The sequence below is a fragment of the Nicotiana tabacum genome, chromosome 2 (genome assembly GCF_000715075.1).
Source record: "Nicotiana tabacum cultivar K326 chromosome 2, ASM71507v2, whole genome shotgun sequence".
Taxonomy (NCBI): domain Eukaryota; kingdom Viridiplantae; phylum Streptophyta; class Magnoliopsida; order Solanales; family Solanaceae; genus Nicotiana; species Nicotiana tabacum.
In genome coordinates this window covers 16,768,407-16,796,176 of record NC_134081.1, presented here as the reverse complement: position 1 = coordinate 16,796,176, position 27,770 = coordinate 16,768,407, and the positions used below count along the sequence as shown (strand labels likewise).

Sequence of the window (27,770 nt, the reverse complement as noted above, 5' to 3'; positions counted from 1 at the left end):
AAGTTATCAACGGAGAAAATATGGGTTGATAGGATAAGTGCAAGATAATTGTTTGGGATCTAACTCTAGATAATTCACTTCTAATGTTCAAGTGAGTCTCTCAAATTCACTTAATTATCAGTACAAATATTTAGTAGAAACTCCTCTCTCGATTAAGTTTCAACCTCACAATATGAACCAATTTAAGCTCGGTGAAGATATGCAAGATTTCGTAATGGATTGGTCTTTAGGAGAACCTATTTCGATTATCCTCCTAGCTAGGTTTAATCAATAATTCAACTAGCCTCTTTCGATTACTTAGAAGAATCTATGAACTCAACCAATAACATAGTGCAAATATATCACAAATTATGCCTCTTTCGATTACAAGAACAAGTGAACATAGATGCAACAACTAAACCTTCCAAAAACGATTCAAATACATAAACATAGAGTTATAATTAATCCAAAAACAACCATCAATAGACCAAATCCATCAAAACCCAAAAGGTTCTACTCCACAGACATGGAGGAGTTCTTCACAAATGAAACAAAAATAGAGAAAAACATAAATACAATCCAAACCCGGATCTTGAGTAAGGAAGGAAGGATGAAATACTTGTGCTCTTGCTTCTCCTTATTCTCCTTAGCTTCCCTAGGTCTAAGGTATGTCAAAAGTCTGTCAAAAATGGCATTTTGGGGTATTTAATCTGCCCCTAAAATAAATCCCGGATGAAACTACCCTTTTCTTAGTGAAATAGGACTTTTCCCGAACAGGACATGCGCGGTCGCGCACCTGGAGACCTGCTCGCTCACTTGGTCGTGCATTTTGCACATTGTTCTGCCCCAAGTGCGCACCCAGGTGCGCGATCGCACACTTGATCGCGCATTTTGCACATTGTTCTGCCCCAAGGGCGCGATCGCGCACTTGGTCGTGCACCTGGGTGGTAAGTTAGAAAATTGGGAAAATGTAAAACATGAAAGTTGTAGACCTTTTAAATAGATTTCCAACGATATATTTTGGATCCCAAACGGATTTATGAGCAAAACGTTATGGGCATTTTGCTGGACACTGCGTAGTATGCCTGCTCGATTCTTCGTTTCTTTCTTAAAATGAATTATCATCTGTTGATCCCCGAACACGATCCTAACTTAAACCTTGGGCTTTTACTCAGACTTCAAAGCTCCAAAATAGTAGGAATTCTTGCCACAACATATTCATAGCTCGGAATCACTCCTACAGGGCATAAAACACACAATAAGTGCAAAACACGCCTAATTAAAGCTCAACATAAATAAAGTACAGTGAATTAGAGTGCAATAAGCGACTAAAATACATAATTATAGCCTACCATCAATATACAACTTTGATTGTTTCCTTTGGGTTCTTTTTAGTGTCAAAGGGTAGAGTCCCAAGAGCCCTCGCAGATAACATATTTGCAATATGTCTCATTTGTCTTTCTAAATTCCAAATGGTTGTGCCCCGAGTCTAAAAAATTTCATCTATTTTGTTGATGAACGCCTTTATGAGATCTTCCATACTAGAGTGATTTGACAGTTGTGGCTGGTCTTGCTGCCCCTGCTCGTTCTGAAAACATGGTGGTCCTTAACCCTGGGGTCTAGGATTATTTTGCGGCCGTGAGTTCAAACTCCCACTAGGTGAACTCCACGAAAAACCTGGATGTCTTTGCCCCAGAGCATTAAAGTTTCCCACTAGGTGATGCTTGACACTCATGTATAGGGTGTCCCATTCCACAAATGTCACATGTTGCTTGCAACTCACTCTGTACCCTGGCTAATGTCAGCTTTCTTACCTCCTTATCCATGATGTCCTGTTGGGGTTGCATGAATGTGTTAGAGTCCACCTAGCGAACCCCAACTGATTTTCTTCTATTATTACTCTTAGTCAACCACTGGTTAGCATCATCAGATAATTCATCAAGGATTAAGACAACCTCTTCCAGAGTTTTCTTCATTCGTGGACCTCCATATGCAGTATTCAGAGTTCGTCGCGAGGAAGGTGTCAGTCCATCCCAAAAATCCTGGAGTCTTATCTATAAATCAATTTCATTGTGCTGAAATTTTCTGACTATCTCCTTGAATCTTTCCCAAGCTTAAAAAATTGTTTATGTCTCCTTCTAGCAGAAATTGTGATTTCCCTTCTGAATCTCCCTATTTTTTCAGCTGAGAAGTACTTGTCAAGAAATGTTTTGGTCATGTCTTCCCATGTCCTAATCGAACCTTTGGTCAGCCACGAAGCCAGTGCTTCGCGTCATCTTTCAATGAAAAGAGGAATGCCCTTAAGTAGACTGCATCCTTTGATACTCCATTGTATTGGAAGGTATTCAGGATTTCTTCAAAGTCCATCAAGTAAGTGTTAGGATCTTCATTCACCTTCCATATAAATATACAGTTGTTTTGTATGGTTTAAAGCAAGCCTTGCTTCAACTCAAAGTCGTTTGCTTCTATGGGTGGAGGTCTGACACTTGACAGGCCTTGATTGTAGACTGGTCTGGCATAGTCACTCAATGATCTTCCATGACTGGGTGATGCATTCTCGAACTGGTCTTCAACCAAGGGTCGGTTCAGATTAAATCTTCGACCCCCACCATATTCGATAGTGTCCTCAGTAGCTCTGAGGGCCAATTCAGTTGCTATCCGTGCAACTTCTTGTTGTGCTGCCTTACTTGTAGCTAAATCTACTCCATCAATCTCTTTGTTTGCCATGTTATCTTGAGTCGAAGTATGACCCAAATTTTTTTGTTAATTCTCTTTCTTTTTTTTAGTTGTCGCAGGTGTTTCTCCAACTCTGGTTCGTAGGATATCACTTCCTTTAAAGAAGATCGAGTCATACATCAGAGAAATCAAACATGTATGCTACACACAAGTGAGAAAACGTGAATACACTAGAGTAAAATATGGTTCTTGAATTAGTACTAAAAACTACTTTAAACTTTATTGATTGCCAATCCCCGGCAACAGCGCCTTTAGGAAGTCGGGTTTGGAATCGGGATATATCGATGTACGATCTACTCCACAGTAGGCAAGTTTTCCTCCTCAACGGCGGCTCCGTAGTCTTCCCCCTGGTCAGAATAAACAACATCTAGAGGGGTGGGGTAATCCTCCATGTGGATATCTGATAGAAAATCTGACATTGTTGTGGAAAAGGATAGAAAAGCAAAGTAAAATGACAGACATGTAAAAGGGTTCTACGAAGAAGGAGAAGAAACTATGCTTATGTAAAAGAATGAGTGTGGAAACGTTTCGAAATGGACGAACCACCGCCTATTTATAAGACTTGGGGCACTGAAATCGAAACGGTAGGGCATGATTAACATGAAAATCAAAACGGCAGAATCAATCAAGGGTGACACATGAATCGACGTAACGTGTCACGAAACAACATCATCATGACGTCACTCTTTCTCTTGGACCAGATGTTTCCAACAGACTTCCTGGGAAAGTGCAAAGAATTAAAAATGTGCGATCCTCAGAAAGCCACGTCGCCTGATTGTTACGATGACCACAACCTGTATTGCCAACTTGGTAAGCTCGACGACAAACGACACTATTATCTCATCGGCCTCGCCCGCGAGGACGACCTCGATATGTTGAGGGACTAACTGTATGTTCGAAAAATATAGGCAAGCCATGTCAGCACCATTTTGACCCTCATCGACCATCACCTGCTATCAGTAAGGCCTCAACGAAGAATGACCCCAAGGCGAAGCAGCCTTGAACTGATGAAGGGTGCGATCGAAGAGTCGGCAAAGATAAAAGTCATGAAGTCATCGTAATTCAAGGTCGAGGTCGAAGCGTCTTGAAAAGAGTTGTAACAGTTAGTTCTAAGATAGGACATAAAAGAGAATATTCTAGTAAATTTTCTCTACATATGTACTATTAGAGTTTCTAGACCCAATGATAGGGGACATGAGATATTCATTTGTAAAAACACACTTTGACTTTGTAGAGAGAATCTGGTCCTATTGTAAGCATACAAAAATAACCTTTTTACTAAGATTCTTGTCTAGCATTTCCACCGGATCTAAGAACAACCTAAGTGTTCAAAGGCTTGTCAATCATTCATCACTATCAGAAAGAATATCCACTGATCTCACCCATGGTCGGGTGACTCACACATTTTATTTACTTAAATGTCATTTATTGCTATTTATTACTATTTAATTCCATATTTCATCTTTTTGGATCATTGAATATTGTTATCGTTACTTATATTCATTGCCATCTAGAGAACATTTACTAGTTATTTTGTCTTGACACCGGTAACTTTATCTTTTGGATATTATTTTTAACTAAGATTAACTCTTCTTCATATAAATCTAATTGGTTGAACCAAGATCTATATTTTTGGTCAAACAATAATTATGTAATGTCTCAACAAGAGATCCATCCATTGATAATTTCACATAGAAAGGGGCATCTAATAAGTTTGCTTATATCAGGGCACAATTGCCTCATGCTTACACTATACTTTCCGTGCTTTTTGCAATTAATATTTCATCTTAGAAAAAAGAATGGCAACTATTCATCAACAATTGGTACTCAGCTATATTTGTATGTTTTCGGTGTACTTTTGGACCAATTCTTGATATAAAATACAATGTATATTATTTGAAAAGAATCATTCTTACTAGTCTTTAACTCTCTTTTTCATTCTTGAATGTATTTTTGCCTCATAGTTAGTATTTCACATGTAAAATTTATGGAAGAAAGGATCTGAAAAGAGTTCCTAGCTAGATCACTTTGGCCAATTCGTTAAATCATTGATTTGTATTGTATGGTTGCTAGGAAAAATAAATGTCAAAATTTTGAATTTTTCATCTCGTTTTTAATCTTTTATATGTGGAACTACGAAAACTATTAAAATGATTACTTCCTGTTGCGATAGATCGCAATGGCGCCCAACAATGTGGTTAGGCAAGCCAACAGTGAACCTCCTTTTTAATTATCGAATTTAGCCTTTCAAGCTTATAATTTTTTCATTAATTAAATAGGAACTAAACATGAAACTCATGGAAACATATGCATGACGAGCGCAAAACATAACACAAAATTATTGCTCGCTAGTCAAAGATAATATAGTTTAATTATCGTGTCCACATGGATTGAATTTAAACAGTGTTCGAATAATGTTCAGTTGATTACTATACAGGAAAATGAGCACTTGATATGATGACTATTACTACGATTAACTACTAAAAATTAAGCAATTAATAATGATCACAAAGGACAATAGATGAGCAGCGAAGAAATATCAATGAGAGAAATAAGGGTAATTGACCAGACAGATGCAAGATAATTGACTTGGGATCCAATTCTGGAATTAGCTCACTCTATAATACTGTTGATTCTCACGAATTCAACAGATAATCATATTACACTTGAAGTTAATGTTCCTCTTTTAATTAACGTTAATTTCAGTAATTAATCCAATTGAAACACGGTAAACAATTGCAATAATAAAATGATGGCTATGATCTAAAGGGTAACTTCTCACGAACATTTTCCTATTTTCTAGTTCGATTAATAATTCAAGAGGCTCTTTTGATTACCTATTTGAATCACGAATTTAAACTAAAGCATAAGATGTAAAGAAATTCCATATCAAACTCCTCTTTCTATTAAGTAAAATAATAAATAACTCCACAATACGAATTAAAACTCTATCAATTAGTTCCAACAATTATCAAGAATCGAATCCCTAATCAAGTTATCAAAATACCGTATTTGTCAACACCCCTAATGAAAATCATTCCATAGCAATGGAAAAAGTCATCTCAAACAGGTTTATAAACAAAGAAAACATCAATGTTAATGATTCGATACAAACTCCCATATTGCATCGATTGTTAGTTGAAATCTTGATGAATTCTTGTGTCTTCTTGCCTTAGTTGCTTCTTAAATCTTTCGTAGGTCAAAAATCCTCTCAAAATTATATTTTGGTGTATTTATACCCTCTAGGAATGGGCCCGGATGAAACTACCCTTTCCTATCCGAAACAAGAAATAACTTTGATAAAATTATACACCCGTGCCTCGTGCCCCGCGCCATGCAGCGCGCTTGTGAGGATAATCAGAGAGCATGCAAAAAGCCTATCAAACCAATTTTACACTGTCGCGTTGCGCTGCGCCCCATGCAGCGCGGCAGTGTCTTTTTCTCATAGTAAATTGTTTCATTAACTTTTTGACATCAAGACTTGGTCCTCGACCCCCAAATGTGATCCCGGCTTAATTTCTTGGGCTTCTACTCAGACTTCAACTCTAACTTGTTCAATTTAGCTTCAAATTACCTTAATAGCTCGGGACCATTTATTGCAAGGCATAAAATATATAATAAGTGTAATTCTCTATCATTTAAGCTCAAACACACGTAAAATACAGTAATTAAAGTGCAATATTGCGACTAAAATACGGGTTTCTAGCCTACCACCAATGCACTGCTTTACCAAAAATACGAGTACGAATAGTAATGTAATAGTAACAACAAGTACAACTGCAAAAGTCCACTAGAAGCCCCCAAAATTAGGTGTCACTAGTGCATGAAAAATCTTGAAAATATACAAAACTACTACAGCTACTCTCTGGGATAAAATAGACATAAATAAAAAATAAATTAGAGGGAGACTCCGGGTGTTGCATATTGAAGCAAGTCAAGCAGCTCACCACTAAGTCTTCGTGAAAGTGCGTCGCCCGTATGACCATTGAAAGTACCTGTCTCAGTACCTGCACCATCAGTGCAGAAGTGTAGCGTGAGTACGTAAATCAACGCTTACCTAGTCTAACCTTGAAAAAGTAGTGACGAGGGGTCGACTTGACACTTACTAGTGTCAAATAATAAAATACATAAAGTAGCCATGTATGAAGTACAACAAGTAGCAACGAAACAAATAAACTTAATAGTAAATTTCCAAGCATGGATCAATATGAAATCGCTAAAATGTCATAACTGGCCTCAAAGGCACGAACTCAACTGATCTCAAAATCAAATCAAATCTCAGGTATTAAGCACAAGTCTGCAGAGGCAAACGGCTCAATCCCATATGAATAGTGACACAGTACTGCCGAAGCAAACGACCCGATCCTATAAGAATAGTACCATATTGCCGAGGCAAACAGCTCGATCCCATAAGAGTAATTTACAATACTGCAGAAGCGAACATCCCGATCCCATTAGAATAGAGAAACTACCTCACTCGCGAAAGTACATACGAGTTGAGAAGACACGAATCTATTGTTCATCAAATATTCCACAATTTTTTCAAAGAGACTTTGTTAGTATTTTATTCTAGCCTCAAACCCAATAATAAATTAAGGAAAATAAATATACAAGGTGAAATACAAATAGAACATTTATGGCATGATGTGAATTTAAATCTACCCGGACATAACATGAATATAGCTACATACAGACTCTCGTCACCTCATGCGTACGTAACTCCCACAATAAGTAGCACACAATAATTGATACACCTAAGGGGATAATTTCCTCTTACAAGATTAGGCAAGAGACTTACCTCGCCTCCAAATTTAGTATTCGGCTCTTAACTTCACTAGAAATCCCCAAATAACCCCACTGGACTAAGTGCTCTCAAATTCGTCCAACACCAAGTGAAAATATGAGAGAAATAGGCTAAGTCCTGTAATAAAAGTGTTCTAACCAAGGATTTTCTTCTTCGCGATCGCGGAAAGTTCCTCGCAATCATGAAGGACAACTACCCTAAAATGCCCTTCTCGTTCGCGATGCACCCTCCCCTTGGCTTACGTGTTCGCGACTGCACTGACGCGTTCGCGAAGGCCAATGTCCTTCCTGCCCAGCTCCACACTTGCTTTCTTCGCGTTTGCGAAGAAGGACTAGATTCTCCCTCTCGTTTGCAAAGAGTAAAGTCCCAGGCCTCCCTCTAAGCTTCTTCATGATCGCAAAGCACACCAGCATACTAACTATTTTCAGACAACTTTAGCTTGCTCCGGGTGGTCCAAAACACACCCCGAGCCACCCGAACCTTGTCCAAATGAACCAAGAGGTCCATTAACATACTAAGGACTTACTCAAAGCCTCGGAACACGTAAAATAACATCGGAACTAGGAATCGCACCTCAAAACCAAAGTAATCAACTTCTAAGCTTCAAACTCATTTCAACCAACTCTGAACGCGACGAAGTATACTTAGACAACTCGGAATAGCGCCAATTTTTATGCACAAGTCATATATCACAATAATACTTCTAATGAAACTTAAAAAATTCTAAAACCTTCAAAATGCCAGCCTTCAACAATAAGCGTTGAAACGCTCATGGACTACCCCGAAACTCGATCCGAGCATGCGCTCAAGTCCACAATCATCATACGAACTTATTGAAATCTTCAAATTCCGGTTCTGAGGTTGTTTACCCAAAGTGTTGACTCAAGCCAAATTTGGCCACCTTAGGCCATTATTATGGAACTAAATGTTCTGAATTCAACCTGAACCCTTTCAAAACTAAACTAACCATCTCTACAAATCATAAAACAGTAAAAGCACATACGGGAAGTCTTAAATAGGAAAACTAAGATCTATAAAGCAAAACGACCGGTCGGATAGTGACACTTCCTGTACAAAATTTGAAGATTTTTAAAAAGAAATTCTTCCTAAACGAACTTTCCTCTTCCTTCAAAATATGATTGTACTTTTCTTCCATTATTATATGTAATTTCTTCGTGTTAAAAAATTGCTATTGGGTCAGGCCCGCCCATAACGGGTGCTAAGTAGTCCGTTAACCCATTAGCTAGCCTTCCTCTTAAAATCCGATATAAATGCACCATTATGAGTGTGAAAAAAGAGTGGCTTTTCCATTAAGCGACGGCTACAGATCATGTGAAATTCTTTACATCTCCTAGAGGGATTTTTAAGTTGTGTAAACAAGGAAATTCATTCGTCTCTTGAGGATTCTCGGTGACCGATAAAACAAGTCGTGGTTGCTGCAAATCCGCTTCCGCAAAAGAAGAAATCCATAAGTCTCTTAATTTAGTAGTTAGAGTTAGATACTTCACTTCGAAACAGATATTTTCTAAATACTTTCTTAACATCCAAGCAAGACTAAATGCTAGAAAGAAAGAGAAGGAACTCTGTGAGCCAGCCAGCTCTGGTGAGGTTTTTTATGTGCTTGCTGTATTAACGACAATTCACTCTTTGGATACGTTGAATCGAATGGTATCTGTATTTAACCAGTGGCTTTTATTCTTATTGTAATTGCATCATATTACTAAGAATATATGAACAATCTCAACAAGACACTCCAGCTATCTCCTATTATTCGCACTTACCATCCACATGATCATACAAGGCACACTTTTTTTTCTTTTTTCGTCTTCAGACTACTTATGCACACCTTACGTATTAATTCCATTGAATAATTGTTACCGGACATCAATACAAGTATCGAATAACTCCTTCGTCCAAAATGTAGAGATGTCAAAAAATTCAGTCCACAAACTCATTTAGTAGTGTATTAATTCTTAAACAAGTAGTTTTATATGTTTGTCAATAATTCTTTGTCCCTATATTCTCCACTTGAAAAATGCTGGCTCTACAAGTAGACAAAATCGGTGATTAATAGGTATGAGGAAAATATTCGAGCAGCCACGTATTCTTATATGCAGCAAAAGCATAAATCTTACGATTGGAACAATATCTATAAAAAAGAATAAATGACAAAGCAAAGTAAGATCATGAAAGGTTATGTGGTATTAATTTACAGTCCCAAGCAAGGAGGGAAGTCAATTAGGTGGAAGTTCCTACATTTAATTCTAGGGGCCAGTGGTACAGACAAAGATAGTGCTAGAATTTGGAATTTGTTTCTGTTGTGTTAAGAATTAAGAATATTCAAAATTACCTACTTAAACAGTATAACTTTTTGAAGAAGGTGATGCAATTGAATCCCTTCCTTGTATGTGTCTCTGCTGCTACCAGGTAAGGGGTTCCCAGATTTGGTAATTGGTGAAATCTATATCTGTGTTCGACCAAAAACTTATTTGAACTTAATATTTGTATCGAATCAAATAATTTAACGTTTAAGAGTCACAAGTTAGGGTCAGATTACATGTTAATTAGACATGATACACGACATTTTTAAATTTAGTACAAATATTTCTCTTCCCCTTTTCCTTATCCGATCAATATCTCCCGTTCCTTTAAAGAAAGTGCAAATAGAATAGGTACTAACTGCTAAGCCAGCTTAAGAGATAACAAGCCAAAGAATGAAGACAAAACAAAACAAAACACTGGATTTGCTTTTGAAACAATACCAACTCAGACCGATATATGAATCAAACTAATAAATATATGACATGTATCTTTTATATAAGGTTTATTATTTAATCATAGATAATTGATTTAAGTTTTAATTTAATTTAACATTTAATTTGGTAAATTAGTATGATTTGGACGTGCATGCACTAGGTCTGAATTTCTTTGTTTTATTAATTATTTTTTTGCATGTCAGTGTCTCCCTAACCAAATTAAACTAGAATAGTTTGCGTTTTTCCCCCTTATGGACATTAGAAAGTCCATTTAATTAACAATGACACTAAAGTAAGAGGAATTAACGGTGGTTTTCATCATGCATGGCGCTATCACACCATTTTCTTAGTCATCAATTTGAGGTGAGGAGCCAAAATTTTAAAATTTATGGGTTCTGAACTTACCATCATAACTCATTTTAATTAAAGGATTGATAATTAAATATTTAAATACATTTAATGATGTATAAATATTGTAGCCCCCCCCCCCCTCCCCCTCCAAACGTCAACTGTGCTTCGACAATAATGTCACAAATTGAATGTATCGACATCATCGCCTACTCTATAATCATGTGCCTTGCAGAAAAGGGAATTTCCTTTTAAAAAATTTGACATGATTGAGAACGCTAACATTTTGAGTCAAATATTAACTTTTTTGTCTGGATTAGAGTACTTACATTTTTTTTTTTAAATCTGATAATTTCGAGACCTTTAGAACTCAATTAGCAATGACGAGGTATGTAAGATATATAGGAATTAGAAAGTAGTAGCAGATTGGTCGGCCTGCTTCATTTTAATTTTTGTAGAATTTAATTGGTAAATCTTAATTAGTTGTACTAATGTTGATTAATTGTCGTATCACAATTTATTAGGCTAAATGTCATAAATTTCAAGTGATAATTTTATAAATGTCGCAAATCTCTTACCGACATTAACATAAATGTCGGAAAATTTCCGACACCGTACGACATTTAGTACAAATATAAACTAAATATCGGTAATTGAATTAACAACATTTAAGTGACCTGATACGACATTTATATAATGCCGACGTATCCTTACTTTCTTGTAGTGACCAGTGCCCCATTAGACTTTTGATCAAGACAAAATATATGACCGTTTTTAACATTATATGCATGTATATATCTAAAAAATTTGCTGAGGTTAACGAGGTCCGATGACCCCTCTTCTCTATGCAAAGGTCCACTTGAGGAAGAGTACAAGTTAGACTCGCGGGACAAATAATTTCTTTTAATAAGCATTCATCAATAAACTATAATAAATGGCAAATAAGAGTTAAATTAATAGCATAAGAAGTCATTACACTATCACCACATATAACTTAATTCCATAACTAAAAAAGTAATTATAATAGGTCATAAAATCGGTCTTCCAGAAATAATCTCGAGCAAGATTGAAACCTTATAGCTAAGAAGTGCATAGTTATCGGGCTATGTGTCATGTTATATTTTGATGATATAACAAACTTAATGATAAGAACCAGATGGGGAACCTGTTACACATTATCAAAGTGCTCCAGAACAATAAGTCTCAAGTCGGGCACAAGTTCCAATAATCAGAGTCAAAGAGACGACAGAGGGAACAAATGGACATCAGTTCCCTTGCTGACTGTACCAGTCAACAGCTCACAGCTATAAAGTCGTTGCAATTGTTCCTCTGCACATGTGCAACAGTGTGAAAAGTGCAGCAACCACTTTATGGGGAATGCCTTGTACCAGATATTACTTGCATCATCCAAGTGACATCACTTGGATATTATTAACATGAAGCAATGGAAAAAAATACACACTTGCACATTCCAGAATTAATTAAGTTTCCTCTCAAGTGTGTTGCCATCTTGCAAGTGACTTCCAGGCTTCAAGAACAAAGAACAACATAATAAAGGACCAGTTTTCAGCGTTGTATTATTATATGTCCCTAGTTGTGTTGCACCTTTGTTAGAGTGATTTACTTGTAATTCCTACTTAGATTATCTAGAATCATTGTGTAGGAAACTAATTGTAAAACCATAAACCTTGTGCTTGTGTCTTGGCTAGAGTTAGTCGAGTTGTGAACTTTGTAATAGAGTTATTACAAAGAGGCTTGTAATAGAGTTATTACAAAGAGGCTTGTAATAGAGTTATTACAAGTGAGTGAGGGATTAAGAGTTTAATTCCTAGGTTACAATAGGTTGTAATCTAAAAATTGTTCGGTTAGTGAAGTTGAAATTCTACGAGTGTAGGTCGTAGTTTTTAATCCCGTGAGCTCGGAGTTTTCCACGTAAAACTCTGCTGTGTCATTTACTTATCTCTTATTGTGTGTATTCTGTGGGAACTGATAGAGAACCAGGTTCTCTATACAGTTTGGTGGACCCTAAGTTTCTATCAATTGGTATCAGAGCAGGTTCTTTCTATCAGGCTAACACCTATAATTGATCCAAATGGCTGCTCTACCAAGATTCAATGGACAGTACTATGGATGCTGGGAGATAAGGATGCATAACTTTATCATGGCTAAAGATTCAGAGCTCTGGAATGTTATCTGCGATGAATCCTTCGTCCCTATGAAGATCACTGGCGAACCAGCAGCGACAGTTCCCAAGACAAGGAAGGAATACAATGATGATACAAAGCTATAGAGAAGAACTTTCGAGCAAAAACGATCCTCATTTGTGGTATTGAACCAGATGAATACAACAGGATCACTTCCTGTCAATCAGCCAAGGAGATCTGGGAAGCTCTCCAAACGGCCCACGAAGGAACAACTCAAGTCAAGCAGTCGAAGATTGACATGCTCACCACTAAGTATGAACTCTTCAGGATAAAGGATGATGAATCCATTCAAGACATGCATACTCGATTCACCTCCATCATCAATGAGCTTCACTCTCTGGGAGAAGTCATTCCAAGGAATAAACTTGTCAAGAAAATACTTAGTGTACTACCTGGTTCCTGGAAAATCACAGTCAATGTTATCATAGAGGCAAAGGATCTGCAAAAGCTAACCATTGATGAACTCATTGGAAATCTGAAGACATGTGAAATGAAGAAAAAGAAGGACCATAAAAGAAAAGAAAATAAGAAGGATAAAAACCTGGTCCTCAAGGTTGACAATAATGACTCAAGTGGTGAGGATGCTGATATGGCTTACCTGACAAAGCGATTTCAGAAAATGGTTTGCAAGAATGGAGGTATTCCAAAAAGGGGCAGCTCCAGCAAGCCAAGAGGGTATGACTTATGTCATAAATGTGGGAAGCCAGGACACTTCATCAAGGATTTTCCTCTCCTCAGGCAATACCAGTACAAGCACAACACAGACAAAGCATCCAAGAGGAACTCGGTTCCTGACAAAAGATTCAAGAGAAAAGAGGCCGCTGACAATATTGTGAAATAAGCTCTTGCTGCATGGGGAGATTCTTCCAGCGAATCTGGAGAAGATGATGCATAAGGTGATACCTCCATGATGGTAGTTGAAAGTGAAGTAGCCAAATATGACTCTATCTTTGCCCTTATGGCAAAATCTGACGATGATGAAGATGATGATGATGATGATGAGGTAAACTTTCTAGACCTTCAAAGAAATTTAAAGTCTTACTCTCATAAAAAGCTTATATATTTTGCAAATATTTTAATTAATGCTTATCACAGTCTTATAAATGATAAAAATGCATTAACTGTGGAATTATGAGAGGTAGAAAATAAGAGAGATGAACTGGTAATCGTAGTGGTTGACCTAAAAGAAACCATCGAGGTTCTAAACAAAGAAAAGGATGTGCTGACTAAAAAAAATTAAAAACGTAAAAAATGAGAGAGTTGACTTGTTGGTAGTTGTCATGGACCTAAAAGAAAGAATAGAGGAATTAAAAAAGGGAAACAGTTCTGGGATTATCTAAAAGGGATAGGAAGTTGCAAGTGAGGTACACATTAAGCTTGAAAATGAACTCAAATCTATGAAATCTAGTCTGTGTGACGAACTTGAAAGAAACAGACAACTTCAAGAAGATCTAGGCAGAGTTAAAAATGACCTAGAAAAATCTCTAAAGTGAACCTGGTCCTCTAATACAGTTACTGCCATGTATACAAGCAATGGTGGGAACAGGCAGGGAGTCGGGTTCCAAAAGAAAAAGACTCCCTGCAATCTACATAGCAAGCATGTTACTGGTCCCTAATAGCTGGCTTTGCATTCACTATGGTAATACTAGACACTTTAAAGAAAACTGTAAGGCTAGAATTCAGTCCCAATAGAAAAATAAGGTTTTTGTTGAAAAGGTAACTGCTGCTAAGGAACCTGGTCCCTCCGTTAAAAACGTGTATTTCCTGCCTGGACAAGAAGAAGTTTAATTCGACTTTTTCCTCACTACAAGGGACCCAAACTTGTTTGGATTCCAAGGTCTAATCCTTAATTATCTTGTGTAGGAAGCAGTGAAAGGAAGCAGCCAAAATTAGTATATGGATAGTGGCTGCTCCAAGCATATGACTGGAAGCATTGATGATTTTCTTTCACTCAAAGCCCTGCAAGGAGGGAGTGTGTCCTTTGACAATGGCAAAAAGGGATACATTATGGGAGTAGGAAGAATTGGGAAGACACTCACCCATTCAATTAAAAATGTGTTATGTGAACGACTTGAATTATAGCCTATTGAGCATTTCTCAAATCTGCGACAAAGAAAACAAAGTAGAATTTGTGTCAAAAATTTTCACAGTCACAAATCTAGTGACTGGTGAAGTGGTCTGAATGGCAAAAATATATAAAAATATTTATGTTGCTGACTTTGAGTCCTTGCACAATGGGGATCTCATATGTATGAGTGTTGTTGATGATGATGTTGAACTGTAGCACAGAAAATTGGTACACACAAGTTTTACGTTGTTGAATGAATTAGTCAAGAAGGACTTGGTTTGTGGGCTACTGATAAGTGAGGATTTTGACTACTTATTTGTGCCTTTTGACTTTTGTTTTAGTTCAAAAATATTTAAAGGTATTCCCAAAAACTAATAAAATATGCTTACTTGCAGGAGCATTGAAAAATGAGTCATTACGATGAAATCAAATTCAAGAGGAGTGTTTTTTATCAAGGACAAAAAAAATCAAGCACAAAAAGCTAAAGTGCGGACCGCAGAATTCTGTGTGTGGCCACATAACATGAAGAAGAATAAACAGAGCTGCAATGTAAGGTGCGGACCGCACAATAATTGGGCAGTCGCAAAAATCAAGGTTCAGAGAAATCCAACTCCAAGCCCAGCAAGAACTGCGGACCGCACTATAATTGTGCGGCCGCAGAAATCAAATGTGAGGTCGCACCCAAAATGATGCGGTCCACAGAACTCAAGAGACGCGGCCGAAGTACAGGTGGAGAAGATGAAGTACCTCCATGACAAGTACATTCGGAACAAGGAGTTCAAAGAAAATGATCCTGTGTTATTGTTCAATTCTCGGTTACGGATGTTTCCGGGAAAGTTGAAGTTTAAATGGAGTGGCATGTTTGAGGTTGTGAGTGCGACACCCTTTGGTGCATTAGACTTGAAGAATAAAAATGATGAAGTGTTTAGAGTCAATGGTCACCGGGTGAAGCATTATTTGGGAAAGGTTGATGATGGCCACGTCGTGGCATTGATTCATTTCAAGTGATTGATGGTAATTTGTGTTGCGCCGCGATGTTAAATAATGCGCTTCTTGGGAGGCAACCCATGTTTCTTTTTAATTTTATTTTTCTTTTTTTTTAGATAGGTCTTATTTTGTGCTAACTGGTTTTGAAGTATGTTGCATGAATGAGTGTGTTTTGCAGGAACTGTGCTCTGGAAAAGTGGCTAAGTATGAAAAAAGTGCGGACCGCACAATTTTGATGGCCACAGCAAAAAAGGATCTGTGGCCGCACAATTCTTGTTGCAGTTGCACAACTGGAGATCAGAAATTGCAATCTCTCTGAAGTTTGCATGTCAGATAAATGGCCGATCTGCTGTCGCACAAAGAAATGTGTGGTCTGCACAAAAATCTGCGGCCGCACTCAGAAATATGCGGACCGCAGATCATCAAAAAGGGTAATTGGTAACAGGTAAGGAGTAAGGACCGCACATAAAATTATGCGGCCGCACTCAGCTTAGCATTTTTTCCCTAGTCGGTCAAACTATAAATAGCAGCCACCTCACACTAGTAAAACTTTACACACTCTAAACACTTAACACAAAGGCCAGCACAGTGCACTTAAATTGATTCAAACATCTCACACTTATTTCATCTTCCTTGCATCACTACATCACTGGTAGGTTCAATTCATCTTCAAATTTTTCAATTTTCTTAATTTTGTTCATAGTTAGTGTAGTTATTTTTAGGCCTAATGTCAAATTCATCATCATGTGTGCTTACAATTATGTGGGTAACTTCCTAATTGCTAATTGGGGGATGGGTAAACTGTGTATCATGCCTAAATTGAAATTACCATGTATAAATTGTGCTAAATTGAAAAGTCCTAAGTTCACTGTCGTTGGTGTTTAAATTGTGCGGTCCGCAGATCTTTAGGCTAGGGCAAATGTGTGCATTAATTGTGCGGACCTCACTCAAAATTGTGCGGTCCGCAGAAATTCAACTGCGGCCGCAGAAACATGTGTGCGACCGCAGATCAAGCAATTCTCTAACTTCAGAGAGTTGACATTTTTGAAGTTTCAATGTGCGACCGCACCCAAAATTGTGCGGACCGCACTTCAGATGTACGACCATACTTACAATTGTGTGGATCGCAGAATCATCACTGCGACTGCACTTTTAAATTGTGCGGTCCGCACAATCCCATCTGTGGCCGCACTCAAAAATGTGCGGTCCGCACTTCCCCAACGTGCAACATGTTTTGTTCTGCAAATTTTATGCTTACCTGCACTTAACTATAACTGACTCATGTTGTTGTGTATTGCAAAAAATGGTTAGATCAAAAGGACGTGTGATACTTCCAAAGGTAGGGGTGAACCCTCCCAAGGCCGAGGCAGGGGTACCCTACCACTTTCCGTGCAAAGAGTGTTATCTAAAAAGGCAATTGCAGGGCGAGGTAGAGCTGCAGAGCCCTCTGAGTCAAGTTCATATGCCCCGTCTAGGGAAACATCGAAGGGCGACTTAGTGCAAAGGCATCCTGTTGTGCATTCGCAATCACAGCTGCCCCAGGACAGATACCGACTGAGAGATGAGCCTACCTCTTCTGAGAGTACTTCTGAGGGGTCGAAAGAGAACAGCCAGGCTTCGGAGCCCTCATCTACTCATGCTCCCACCGCACCAGTCACAGTTGATGATGATGATGATATTCCAGATGACGGTCGGGGGGGAGACACCAGAGTTGCATACCAGAGTTGCAGGCCTGGAGAGGTCAAAGAAGAAGGAAGTTTGGGAAGATAGGTTTGTGAGCCTGACTGCATTCAACAAGTTTCGAGAGTGGTGGCCGCAGAGATCGCTCACTCTTGAGCGGCAGTTCCTGTCGAAAGACTTGTATAGGCACAATCCAAATGTGTCAAGATAATTTCGGGAAAGAAAAGGGTGGAAGTGGTTCATAAAAGGCGTATTGGATTCCAAGGAGAACTTAGTCCGGGAGTTCTACGCTAATGTGGCGCACATCAAGAAGGGGACTAAGGTAACTAAGGTGCGGAACTTGAAAGTACGATTTGATCAGAGCACCCTGAACATTTATTTGGGGCTCGAGAATATGGAGCCGGTGCAGTATTTAGAGAAGTTCGCACTGGGTGATGCAGCTCGCCCTTGGCTAGCTGAGATACTAGCAGCTCCAGGACTACCACCACCATAGATCACAACAGGGGTTCCCATTCTGCGGAACACCTTCAACTTTGAAGAAAAAGGGTAGCAAACATTTGTATGCAGTCACATAGACCCAAGTCGGAATGAAAACAATCTCTCAATCCCTCGGGCAGTCCTAGTTGCTTCCATCAAGGATGGGTACCCAATCAATGTGGGTGCCATCATGTCGGCCAACATGTATCTAGTTGTCAGATAGGGTGAAAGCTCTTATCCGTATCCCAACACTATCACAGAGTATCTCACGGATGCGGGGGTGGAACCCAAAAGCTTGATACAAAGGTTAGGGCTAAGCAGCCCTTCTCCTGGTACTCTTTGAAGGACCCAAGGAATACGAAGAAAAAGGGTAAGTCGACTACTACCGTAGGCCAGTCTGATAAGCCGTCGGTGGTAGTTGCAGATTCTATTGTTATGCCTTCTACAGCTTCCATGCCTTCCACAGCAGTCGGGCCTTCCACCTAGACAGTTGCCATGCCACCAACTCCATCTCCAGGGCTATCGGTATCAGTGCATTCCTCCTTCACTTATCCACTCACTACGCTGCGAGTCTCCCAGACACTGGCGAGTCTCAACAACTGGATGCAGACAGCTACTGCAAAGCTGCCCGACCTATCTAGTATTGTTGCAGCACAGTCTTCTGCCCCAGCACCCCAGGTTCCTCTGTCAGTGGAAGAAACATTGAAGAAGATATTGGATAATCAGAAGATCATCATGGATACCTTGGTGGCACATGGGGGAGCAATTGAGAAGCTAGGTAAACAGGTGAAGAAGATGAGAAAATCCCAGGCCTCGAGAAAATTAGTGGACAAGTTGAGACGTGAAGTGACCAAGATAGCAGTAGCTGGTGATCTTCCCTTTGACTTACTAATGGAGACAGATCCATCAGTACCAGTAGACCCAACAGCACCATTAGTACCAGTAGCACCAGCTGTCCAGTCTGAGGAGCCAGACCTCGTTGTCCATACGGCTGAGGCGGTGCTACAGATGTTCACCAACCCAGCTACTCCCCGAGCAAAGGATGATGAGATCCAGTTGGAGGAGCATGAGGGAGGTGATGCTGCTATGGATACTGAGACCACATAGGGAGACCTCTCTACTCTTTCCCTTTTTTATTTTGATTTTTGTTAAGCATTGAGGACAATGCTTATTCTTATTCGGGGGGTGGTCTATTTTGATTTGATATGACATTTGACATTGGCATATAATAATTGATAACATTCTCTTTTTATTTTTACTTTCATTATGTACATATTCTTCTCTCTATTAATGTATATATTCTCTTTCCCTTTATCAATTTTTATATTCATTTATGCTTTCAGCAGTTTACTTCACAGCTTCACCTGTTGGAACCTTCAAATTCCGATTCCGAAGTTATTTACTCAAAAGTCAAACCTTAGTCGGTTCTCAGTAGTGAATATTTAGTCTAATAGCTTCTTATTTACTTTAATAGCTTTTTTTTAATTTAGTAGTTTCTTTTCATGTTTAAGTGATTAATAAGCCTTTTGTTTTCTTAATGCCACAGTTCTTTCCAAAGGTGATTTTTGTGTGAACCGGGTGACTCTTCCCAACGATGGATGGCGTGACAACTTTCTTAAGGGATTGAGTCCGTTTTTTATATTTAGGTAAGAACAATAGTAATAATGAATAAGAGAACCTAATTGAGTCGAACTAGAAGAGTCAAGCATGCTTCACTTGATACCAATACACTTAACTACATGTTTATGATTAAAAACAAGTTCTTGGAAAGAAATAGCTCTAGTTAGTGGCCTTGTGACTCTTGCGTTGACTTAGGCAATCGTCGAGTGGTTTAGTTGAACTATTAGTGATTTTCAATCTTGAATACAGTGATTGTGGGCCCTCGACTCTATCCTCTTTAACAATCCAGCTGTGTGAGAGGTGAGATATTTTGTTGCAAGTCCAAGTACCCGTGCGAATGGTCTAAAACTTGCCCTGAATGTATTTCTAGGCAAAATTTTAAGTTTTGCTTGGCTTGAGAAGTGATTGTAAGCTCTCTTTGACCCATTTTGAAATTTTTCATGGCCCACTAATGATGTTATCCCTAGTCAACCCTTTTTATCCTAAAGCCTTTCTCATTTGATAACCATGTTACAAGCCTTTACCCATTTTGTAGTGACCCTCTCTTGGCACCCAAGCTTTCCTTAACACTCATGAGAAGCAATTAGCGAAAACATAAGTTTGGGGGAGAGATAGGGAGTTTGAAAGTGGTATCAAGGTACAAAAAGAGAAAAGAAATGAAGAAAAGGCAAGGCAAAGAAAAAGAAAGAAAGAACAAAAGAAAAATACAAAAAGAAAGTGAATAAATTGAAGAGTTGAAGGGATTTAAAGAAAAGCAAAAGTGCAAAGCATGGAGGAAATAAAGAAGAAAAAAAATAAATATCATGACCAAAAAAGAGTGATGTCAAGTCTCTCAAGTTCCCCTAAGGAAAAATAAAATGACTCAAAAAGTCGGCAAAGCATGAGCCAAAAAGAGAAAATTGAGTGCTTAAGGAAAGATGAACCCGCTCTACTCTAACATTTTCTACCTTAGTCCAAAAGCCTTCATTACATGCAGAAAAAAGCCCTACGTGATTTCAAGCCGAGTGAGCTTATATTAGTGGTGATTTACATGAGGGGCAAGCATATGGTACTTAGAGCCGTACTTGTGACATTCTTTTGAGAGAGATGAGCAAACTTTTCACAAATCCTTGAATTGAGTGCTTCATTCTTAAGTGAGATAAGCTAACGGAGAGTGGAGGAGGAGGAGTTTGGTATCCACAGTGACCTACATGAAAGTGCGAACTTCCTTGATGAGTAAGTCAACTCTTGATGCTCAAGTGTCACATTATAACTATTTGTGCTTAAAACTTTAAATCATTGCCTTGTTGATAATTCATAAGTGTTGTGGGTAATTGTTGGTCCCAATTGATGTGTGTTTGCTTTACCTTAGATTAGCTGGAATAACTCTTTTCTTGTGGAGGTGGGAATTACCTTATTTGCCTGAGGACAAGCAAAAGCTTAAGTTTGGGGGAGTTGATAAGTGGCAATTTTGACTACTTATTTGTACCTTTTGACTTTTGTTTTAGTTCAAAAATATTTAAAGGTATTCCTGAAAACTGATGAAATATGCTTACTTGCAGGAGTATTAGAAAATGAGTCATTACGATGAAATCAAACTCAAGAGGAGTGCTTTTGAACAAGGACAAAAGAAATCAAGCACAAAAAACTAAAGTGCGGACCGCGGAATTCTGTGTACGGCTGCAGAACACGAAGAAGAATTAACAGAGTTGCAATGTAAGGTGTGGGCCGCACAATAATTGTGCGGCCGCAGAATTCAAGCTTCAGAGAATTTCAACTCCAAGCCCAGCAAGAACTGCGAACCGCACTATAATTCTGCGGTCGCACCCAGAATTATGCGGTCCGCAGAACTCAAGAGACGATGCTGTAGTGCAGAATTGTGCGGCTGCAGATCCAACCTTCGTCAAGAGCTGAAGCAAAGTGCGGACCGCACACAGAATTGCGCGGCAGCAGAACCTCCGAAAGGGAAATTTTGTCCGAAAATTTCAGTTGTGTATAAATAGACTTTTTTGACAAAATTAGGTTAAGTTTTGAATACCAGAAAGTCTGTAGCCGTTTTTCTTTACTCTTTTAGGCAACTTTAGTTTATATTGTTGATTTTACATTGGATTTTCATCTATTAATCATTCAATATGAATTTTATCATTTTTTCTTCTTTATTTTCTTCAATATCCACTATAAGTAGCTAAATTTCTAGCTAGAGTTGTGACCCAACCCTAGTGTGGAAAACTAATGGGTGTTTGATTTAGTACTTGTTTATGGTTGGGTGTGTATTATTTAGCTTAGTTCTTGCTATAATTGTAGAATTAATGGTTGCAAATAATGGTTCAAGCCTATTTGACTTGGTCTCTACTTGAGAAAGAGAGACTTAGTCTAGGAAAACTTGGCTAACAAGAGTTTGGGATGAAATCAAGAGATTGATAGTCCCAATTAAAGGGTTGAACCTAGAGATAGTAAAACTCGACTTGAGCAATTTGTCAACTGTTTAGCTCAATACCCATTTGGACTTGAAAAATCCACATTTGGCAAAACCACTCTCTTACCGAGAGGTATTGAGTGGGTATTTTGAGTGTTGATTGCTATAATACACCCCAACCAACGAAACTCGCTCTAAAGCCCACAACCCGTTAGGCAAACACCTAGGTGGAAGTCATAGCCTAAGACCTTTTACATATTTTAAAAGCAACAAAAAAACATTTTTTTCTAGTTTCATATTTTTCAATTGCAATCCTTAGTATAATTTTAGAAGTAAAATCAAATCAAAGTTTGTGGAAGTGTAACTTAGACAATTCACATGCTTAGACCAAATGCATACCACTAATCCCATCTACGCTCCCTGTGGATTCTATCTCGACTCCTAGTTGGGTATTATTATTGCAATCGACCGCTTCACAACCCCAATTTGAGGTGTGACTTGGGCGAGATCAGCTGCCTAAGTTAAGTTTCAAAGATCATAAGGTGTGTGATGCATATGTGAAAGGAAAGTAAGTCAGGTCCTCCTTCAAGCCGAAAAAGGATGTAAGCACCTCAAGGCCACTTGATCTCATTTATATAGATCTGTGTGGACCTATGAGGGTGCCAAGTAGAGGAGTAAAGAAGTACATTTTCGCCATAGTGGATGACTACTCCAGATTCACCTGGACTTTGTTCCTCAAAACCAAGGATGAAACTTTTCCAGTGTTTGCTTCTTTTGTGAAGAAGATTCAAGTGAAGATGTTCCATAATGTTGTGAGTATAAGATCTAATCATGGCACAGAGTTCGAAGATGCAAAATTTGACGAATTTTGTGCTGAAAATGGTATAAGTCATAATTTTTCAGCTCCAAGAACACCCCAACAAAATGGAGAGGAAAAATAGGACTCTCAAAGACATGGCAAGGACAATGCTGATCGATAGTGGTATTGCAAAACATTTCTGAGCAGAGGTACCCAACACTGCATGCTACTTGGTGAACAGGCGCATGATCAGGTCCCTCTTGAACAAAACCCTGTATGAACTGTTTAACGGGAGAAAACCCAAGCTAACACATTTGAGGGCGTTTGACTGCAAATGTTTCGTTCACAATAATGGGAAGGAAACACTGGGAAAATTTGATGCCAAAAGTAATGAAGAAATTTTTCTCGGCTATTCATCACAAAGAAAAGCTTACAAGTTCTACAACAAAAGAACTCAATGTGTTGAGGAAAGCATACATGTGATCTTTGATGAATCACACCACCTATATGGGAAAGATTCACATGATAAGATTGATCAAGATGGAGAACAGTCAAAGGTACCTAGTGAAGTCATTGATATGGCAAATGGAAAGGCTGACATGATGAGACATATCAATGAATAAAATGAAAATGGTGTAGTTGTATCTCCAACTAATATAGAGGAACCTGGTCCCTCCATCACAACAACTGAAGAATAGAACAGAGTTGTTGATGTCGTGCAAGGAACCCCTAATACTGAGCCGAGAAGTGGCACTCATGTCTACAATGGATCTCACTCAGAGGAACCTGGATCCACTCGCAATAAGATTCAGGTGTCTAACTGGAAACACAAAAGTTCACACCATCTTCAAAATGTGATCACTCATCTTGACCCAAGGATTCAAACTAAATCAAAGTCAAGAAACTCACTTGCCTTCTCAGCCTTTCTCTCTAAAATATAGCCCAAAAATATCAAGGAATCATTGAAAAATGTTGACTGGATTACTGCTATGCAAGATGAACTCCATCAATTTGGGAGGAACAACGTATGGCTCCTGATTCCCCAACCCTCAGACAGAACTGTTATATTAACTAGGTGGGTATTCAGAAAAAAACTAGATGAGTTTGGGAACACAATAAGGAACAAGGCAAGGTTAGTAGTTCAAGGCTACAATCAAGAATAAGGGATCGACTATGATGAAACTTTTACTCCAGTTGCTCAAATGGAAGCCATCAGAATCCTCATTGCCTTTGCATCTCATATGAAATTCAAATTGTTCCAAATGGATATTAAAAGTGCATTTCTGAATGGATATCTAAAGGAAGAAGTCTTCGTCAAATAACTACCCGGTTTTGAATGTCATGAACATCCTGAGCATATATTAAAACTTGACAAGGCATTATATGAACTGAAGCAGGCCCCTCGTGCATGGTATGAAAGGTTGTCCAAATTCTTCCTTGAAAATGGCTTTGCAAGAGGAAAAATTGACAACACCCTATTTCTGAAGAAATGAGGGAGGAACCTGCTTATTGTGTAAACCTATGTTGACGACATCATATTTGGTGCAACAAATGATTCCTTGTGTGAAGAGTTTGCAAAGCTTATGGGAAGTAAGTTTGAAATAAGCATGATGGGGGAATTGAATTTTTTCTTGGGACTGCAAGTTAAGCAAACTCCTAAGGACACGATGATAAGTCAACATAAGTACATTAAAGAGCTCCTAAAGAGATTTGAGATGGAAAGTTCAAAAATCATTGATACCCTTATTGTCTCTGCCACTCATCTGGACATGGATGAACCTGGTTCTCCTGTGAATGAAACCATGTACAGGGGTATCATTGGTTCACTCTTGTATCTCACAGCTAGTAGAACAGATATTATATTCAGTGTGGGATTATGTGATAAGTTTCAATCTAGTCAAAAAGAATCTCATCTGAAGGCTGCCAAGAGAATTCTAAGGTATCTCAAAGGAACGCAGGACCTGATTCTCTACTACCCTTTAGGAGACAATTTTGACTTGATTGGGTATGTTGACGTTGATTATGCTGGTTATCTAGTGTATAGAAAAAGCACTTCTGGCATGGCACATCTTCTAGGATCGTGTCTGATTTCATGGGGTACAAGGAAACAAAACTTTGTGGCTCTTTCAACTGTAGAAGCTTAATATGTGGCAGTTGCCTCTTGCTGTGCTCAATTGTTGTGGATCAAGAAGCAGCTGGAGGACTTTGGTGTATTCTCTAATTGTGTGTCATTACTGTATGATAACACTAGTGCTCTCAACATGGCAAAGAACCTAGTTCAGCATAAGATAACAAAGCACATTGATGTGCGACATCATTTTATCAGAGATAATGTTGAAAAGATCTTATTTGCATGAAGTTTTGTAAAACAGAAGACCAAGTAGCAGATATCTTCACTAAATCACTAAGCAGAGAGCACTTTGAAAAGAATTGATTGGAGATGGGGTTGATAAAATCAAACTAAGCACCTGATCCCTCAATGATTGGCTATGAAAGAATGAACAGATAAAACAGCTAAAAAGTATTTTCTGGCATGTTCTAACTCATTTCTATACCGTTACAGGTAGACACACATGGAAATTGCGGAACAAATAAAAAGCTAGTGTTATTGTATCTTGGTAAAAGGATGAGGCTCACATTTACAAAACTAAGTCAGGGGACCTGGTTCCTTTGTACTCTCATGCACATCTTTTTAACGGCTGTAAAAGTGCCACATCATTAAAATTTCAGTTTCTCTTTTTCGTCTCTTTAGAATCCAAACGTCGTACCCATTACTAAATGAATCGTCTACCCAGCAATCTATACCCCTTTGTAGTCGGTCCTCACCCTCTTTAAATAAACTCAAACGTTGTCTCTTTCATCACTGTTCACATCAAAGCCAAAAATTCCCTTTTTCTCTCAAAACCAAACACTCTTTATCTTTTGTTCTCACTGCAAATCCTCACTATGTCTGAAAATCTAGAAGCCTCAAATGTTTCTAGTATAGTCCATGTTGTGTCTTCGTCTCACGAAGCACAGGAACGAGAGTCTGAGTCCCTATGTCACCTAGTCAAAACCCTACAGTAGACCCCCAACCACCTACTACTTCCTTTCAAACCCCAATCGAGTTTTGATTCTCACAGGAGTTGCAAGACTCAGAACCCCAAAAGGTTTCCTACTGAGACCTCGCCTTCTACCTTGCCGGAAAAAAGGGCAGAGGGAGAAACAGTATATGGTGACGAAGGTCAAGAAGTTTTCAGTCTGAATGTTGAAGAGAGAGTTGAAGGCCAACTGACTGTGGTTTGTAGTAGTGACGGTTCAGCAGCGACCATTCCAAGCTTCGATTTGAACGTTGCTAACCCCACAGTAATATTCCTCATATGTCTTCTAAATCTACTTTCGGGTTAAATGAACAAGAAGCCATTGAGAATATGTTATTAATCGCTGCTAAGGGAGGTTTGGTTGGTGGTTATGAGGATGTTAATGAGACTATTGGGTCTCAGGGGGAAGGTAAAGGTCATCAGAAAGAGGGTAGGGAACTGGTGCCCCTTGAAAATCTAGCACCTGATAGTACTACTAGGGAAACAAATGAGGGACATGTTCCCTCAGCCCAAGAGGAGCCCTATGCTCCTACTTGGGATGACACTCCCTGCTCTTCAAAAGAGCCCCAGGTCAGTACTGATCTTGCTCCCTCTCCTCATTTCGATGCTGAGTCGTTAAACATTGTCATTCCTAAGATGAAATCTCTATCTGAAGAGGAAAATGAAAATAGTGGGGAAGACTATGATAATATGCTTGTAGCAAGCTTCATTGCTGCTAGAAGTGGAAGAAAAGTTCCCAATGCGCCTACTCTTAAAAGACCCTGCTAGAAGTGGAAAGGCTTCCTTAATTCATAAGTCCTCTAAGAAACCTGTGGTTCCAAAACCTAGGAGAGAGCCATCAGTGAAAGCTGTGAAAGTTGAGAATGTTGAGGTAGATAAGTCTGGTAAGAAGGTGTCTAAGAAGTCTGCAAAGAAAGAGAAAAGTGTGAGAAAGTCTGTGAAAAGGAAGGTTGGTGACAACGAGGAACCCGGTTCTTCCAAGAAGGCCAAAGTAAGTATGGTCAAGGATGCGTCAACTGGTTGATATCTGTGAGTTTCAAAAGTGGACACACTTGTTCATAAATGAGAGCCCAAAGGTGTATGAGGAAGAAGTGTGAAGCTTCTATGCCGACATGTTCACAATGGAAGATGATAATATCTGCTTGAATGTGAATTGAGTAGAATTTGTGATGGACCAGACTATATAGGAGAACATTCTGGGGTGCCTACTGAAGGGATTTCATCCATTGAGGGGACTTGTTCTCCTAATTTCAGAAGTGTCATTCTGAAGGATCATGCTATGCAGCAAGGGGAACGGGTGCACAAGAAGGCCCTCCTGCCAGTGTATCAATTGTTGTTCGAGATGGTGAATAAGGTCTTGCTTCCACGTGCATAACGGCGTTCTATTACATCTAGAGCAGACATGTTCCTCATGGAAGCATTGGATGCCTACACTACTATCAATCTACCTGGACTCATGATAGAGCACATAAAGAAAATGGCAGATTTTAAGGATGGTAATCATGGGTTGCCCTACAGGTTCTTACTCACCAAGGTGTTTAACCTCTTCAAAGTCCCTTTGGGGAAAGCAACAGTGGGAACTCACAAGCAAACCTTCTCTAAAACCACCTTAGAGGAGTGTGAGTGCATTGATAAGAAAGGAGGGGTTGGCAGCAATTCCACTATCTCGCAATTGATTGATGCTCAAAATGCTACAACTGAGGACATAAGGAGGCTGAAGGCACGGAATGCCATTCTTGAAGGGTAGATTAGTCAGGCTCAGGAGGCACCTAGTTCCAGCAGTGCACAAAGCATAGAGGTTTCCCGTTTGTCCAAGAAAAATGCAGATCTCAAGAAA

At 38.9% G+C, this 27,770-nt stretch overlaps 1 protein-coding gene across 1 annotated transcript; it reads left to right on the top strand.

Annotated features, from left to right (window-relative positions):
- The first annotated feature begins 24,463 nt into the window (after window positions 1–24,463).
- Window positions 24,464–24,997, top strand: LOC142166248 (secreted RxLR effector protein 161-like). The gene has a single exon (XM_075224951.1). The coding sequence runs from the start codon at window positions 24,464–24,466 to the stop codon at window positions 24,995–24,997; it is 534 nt and encodes a 177-aa protein (XP_075081052.1).
- The last annotated feature ends 2,773 nt before the right edge of the window (window positions 24,998–27,770 follow it).

Bases quoted from the DNA above. Each gene is read 5' to 3' on its own strand.
- LOC142166248 (XM_075224951.1), top strand. From the start codon at position 24,464: ATGGGGGAATTGAATTTTTTCTTGGGACTGCAAGTTAAGCAAACTCCT.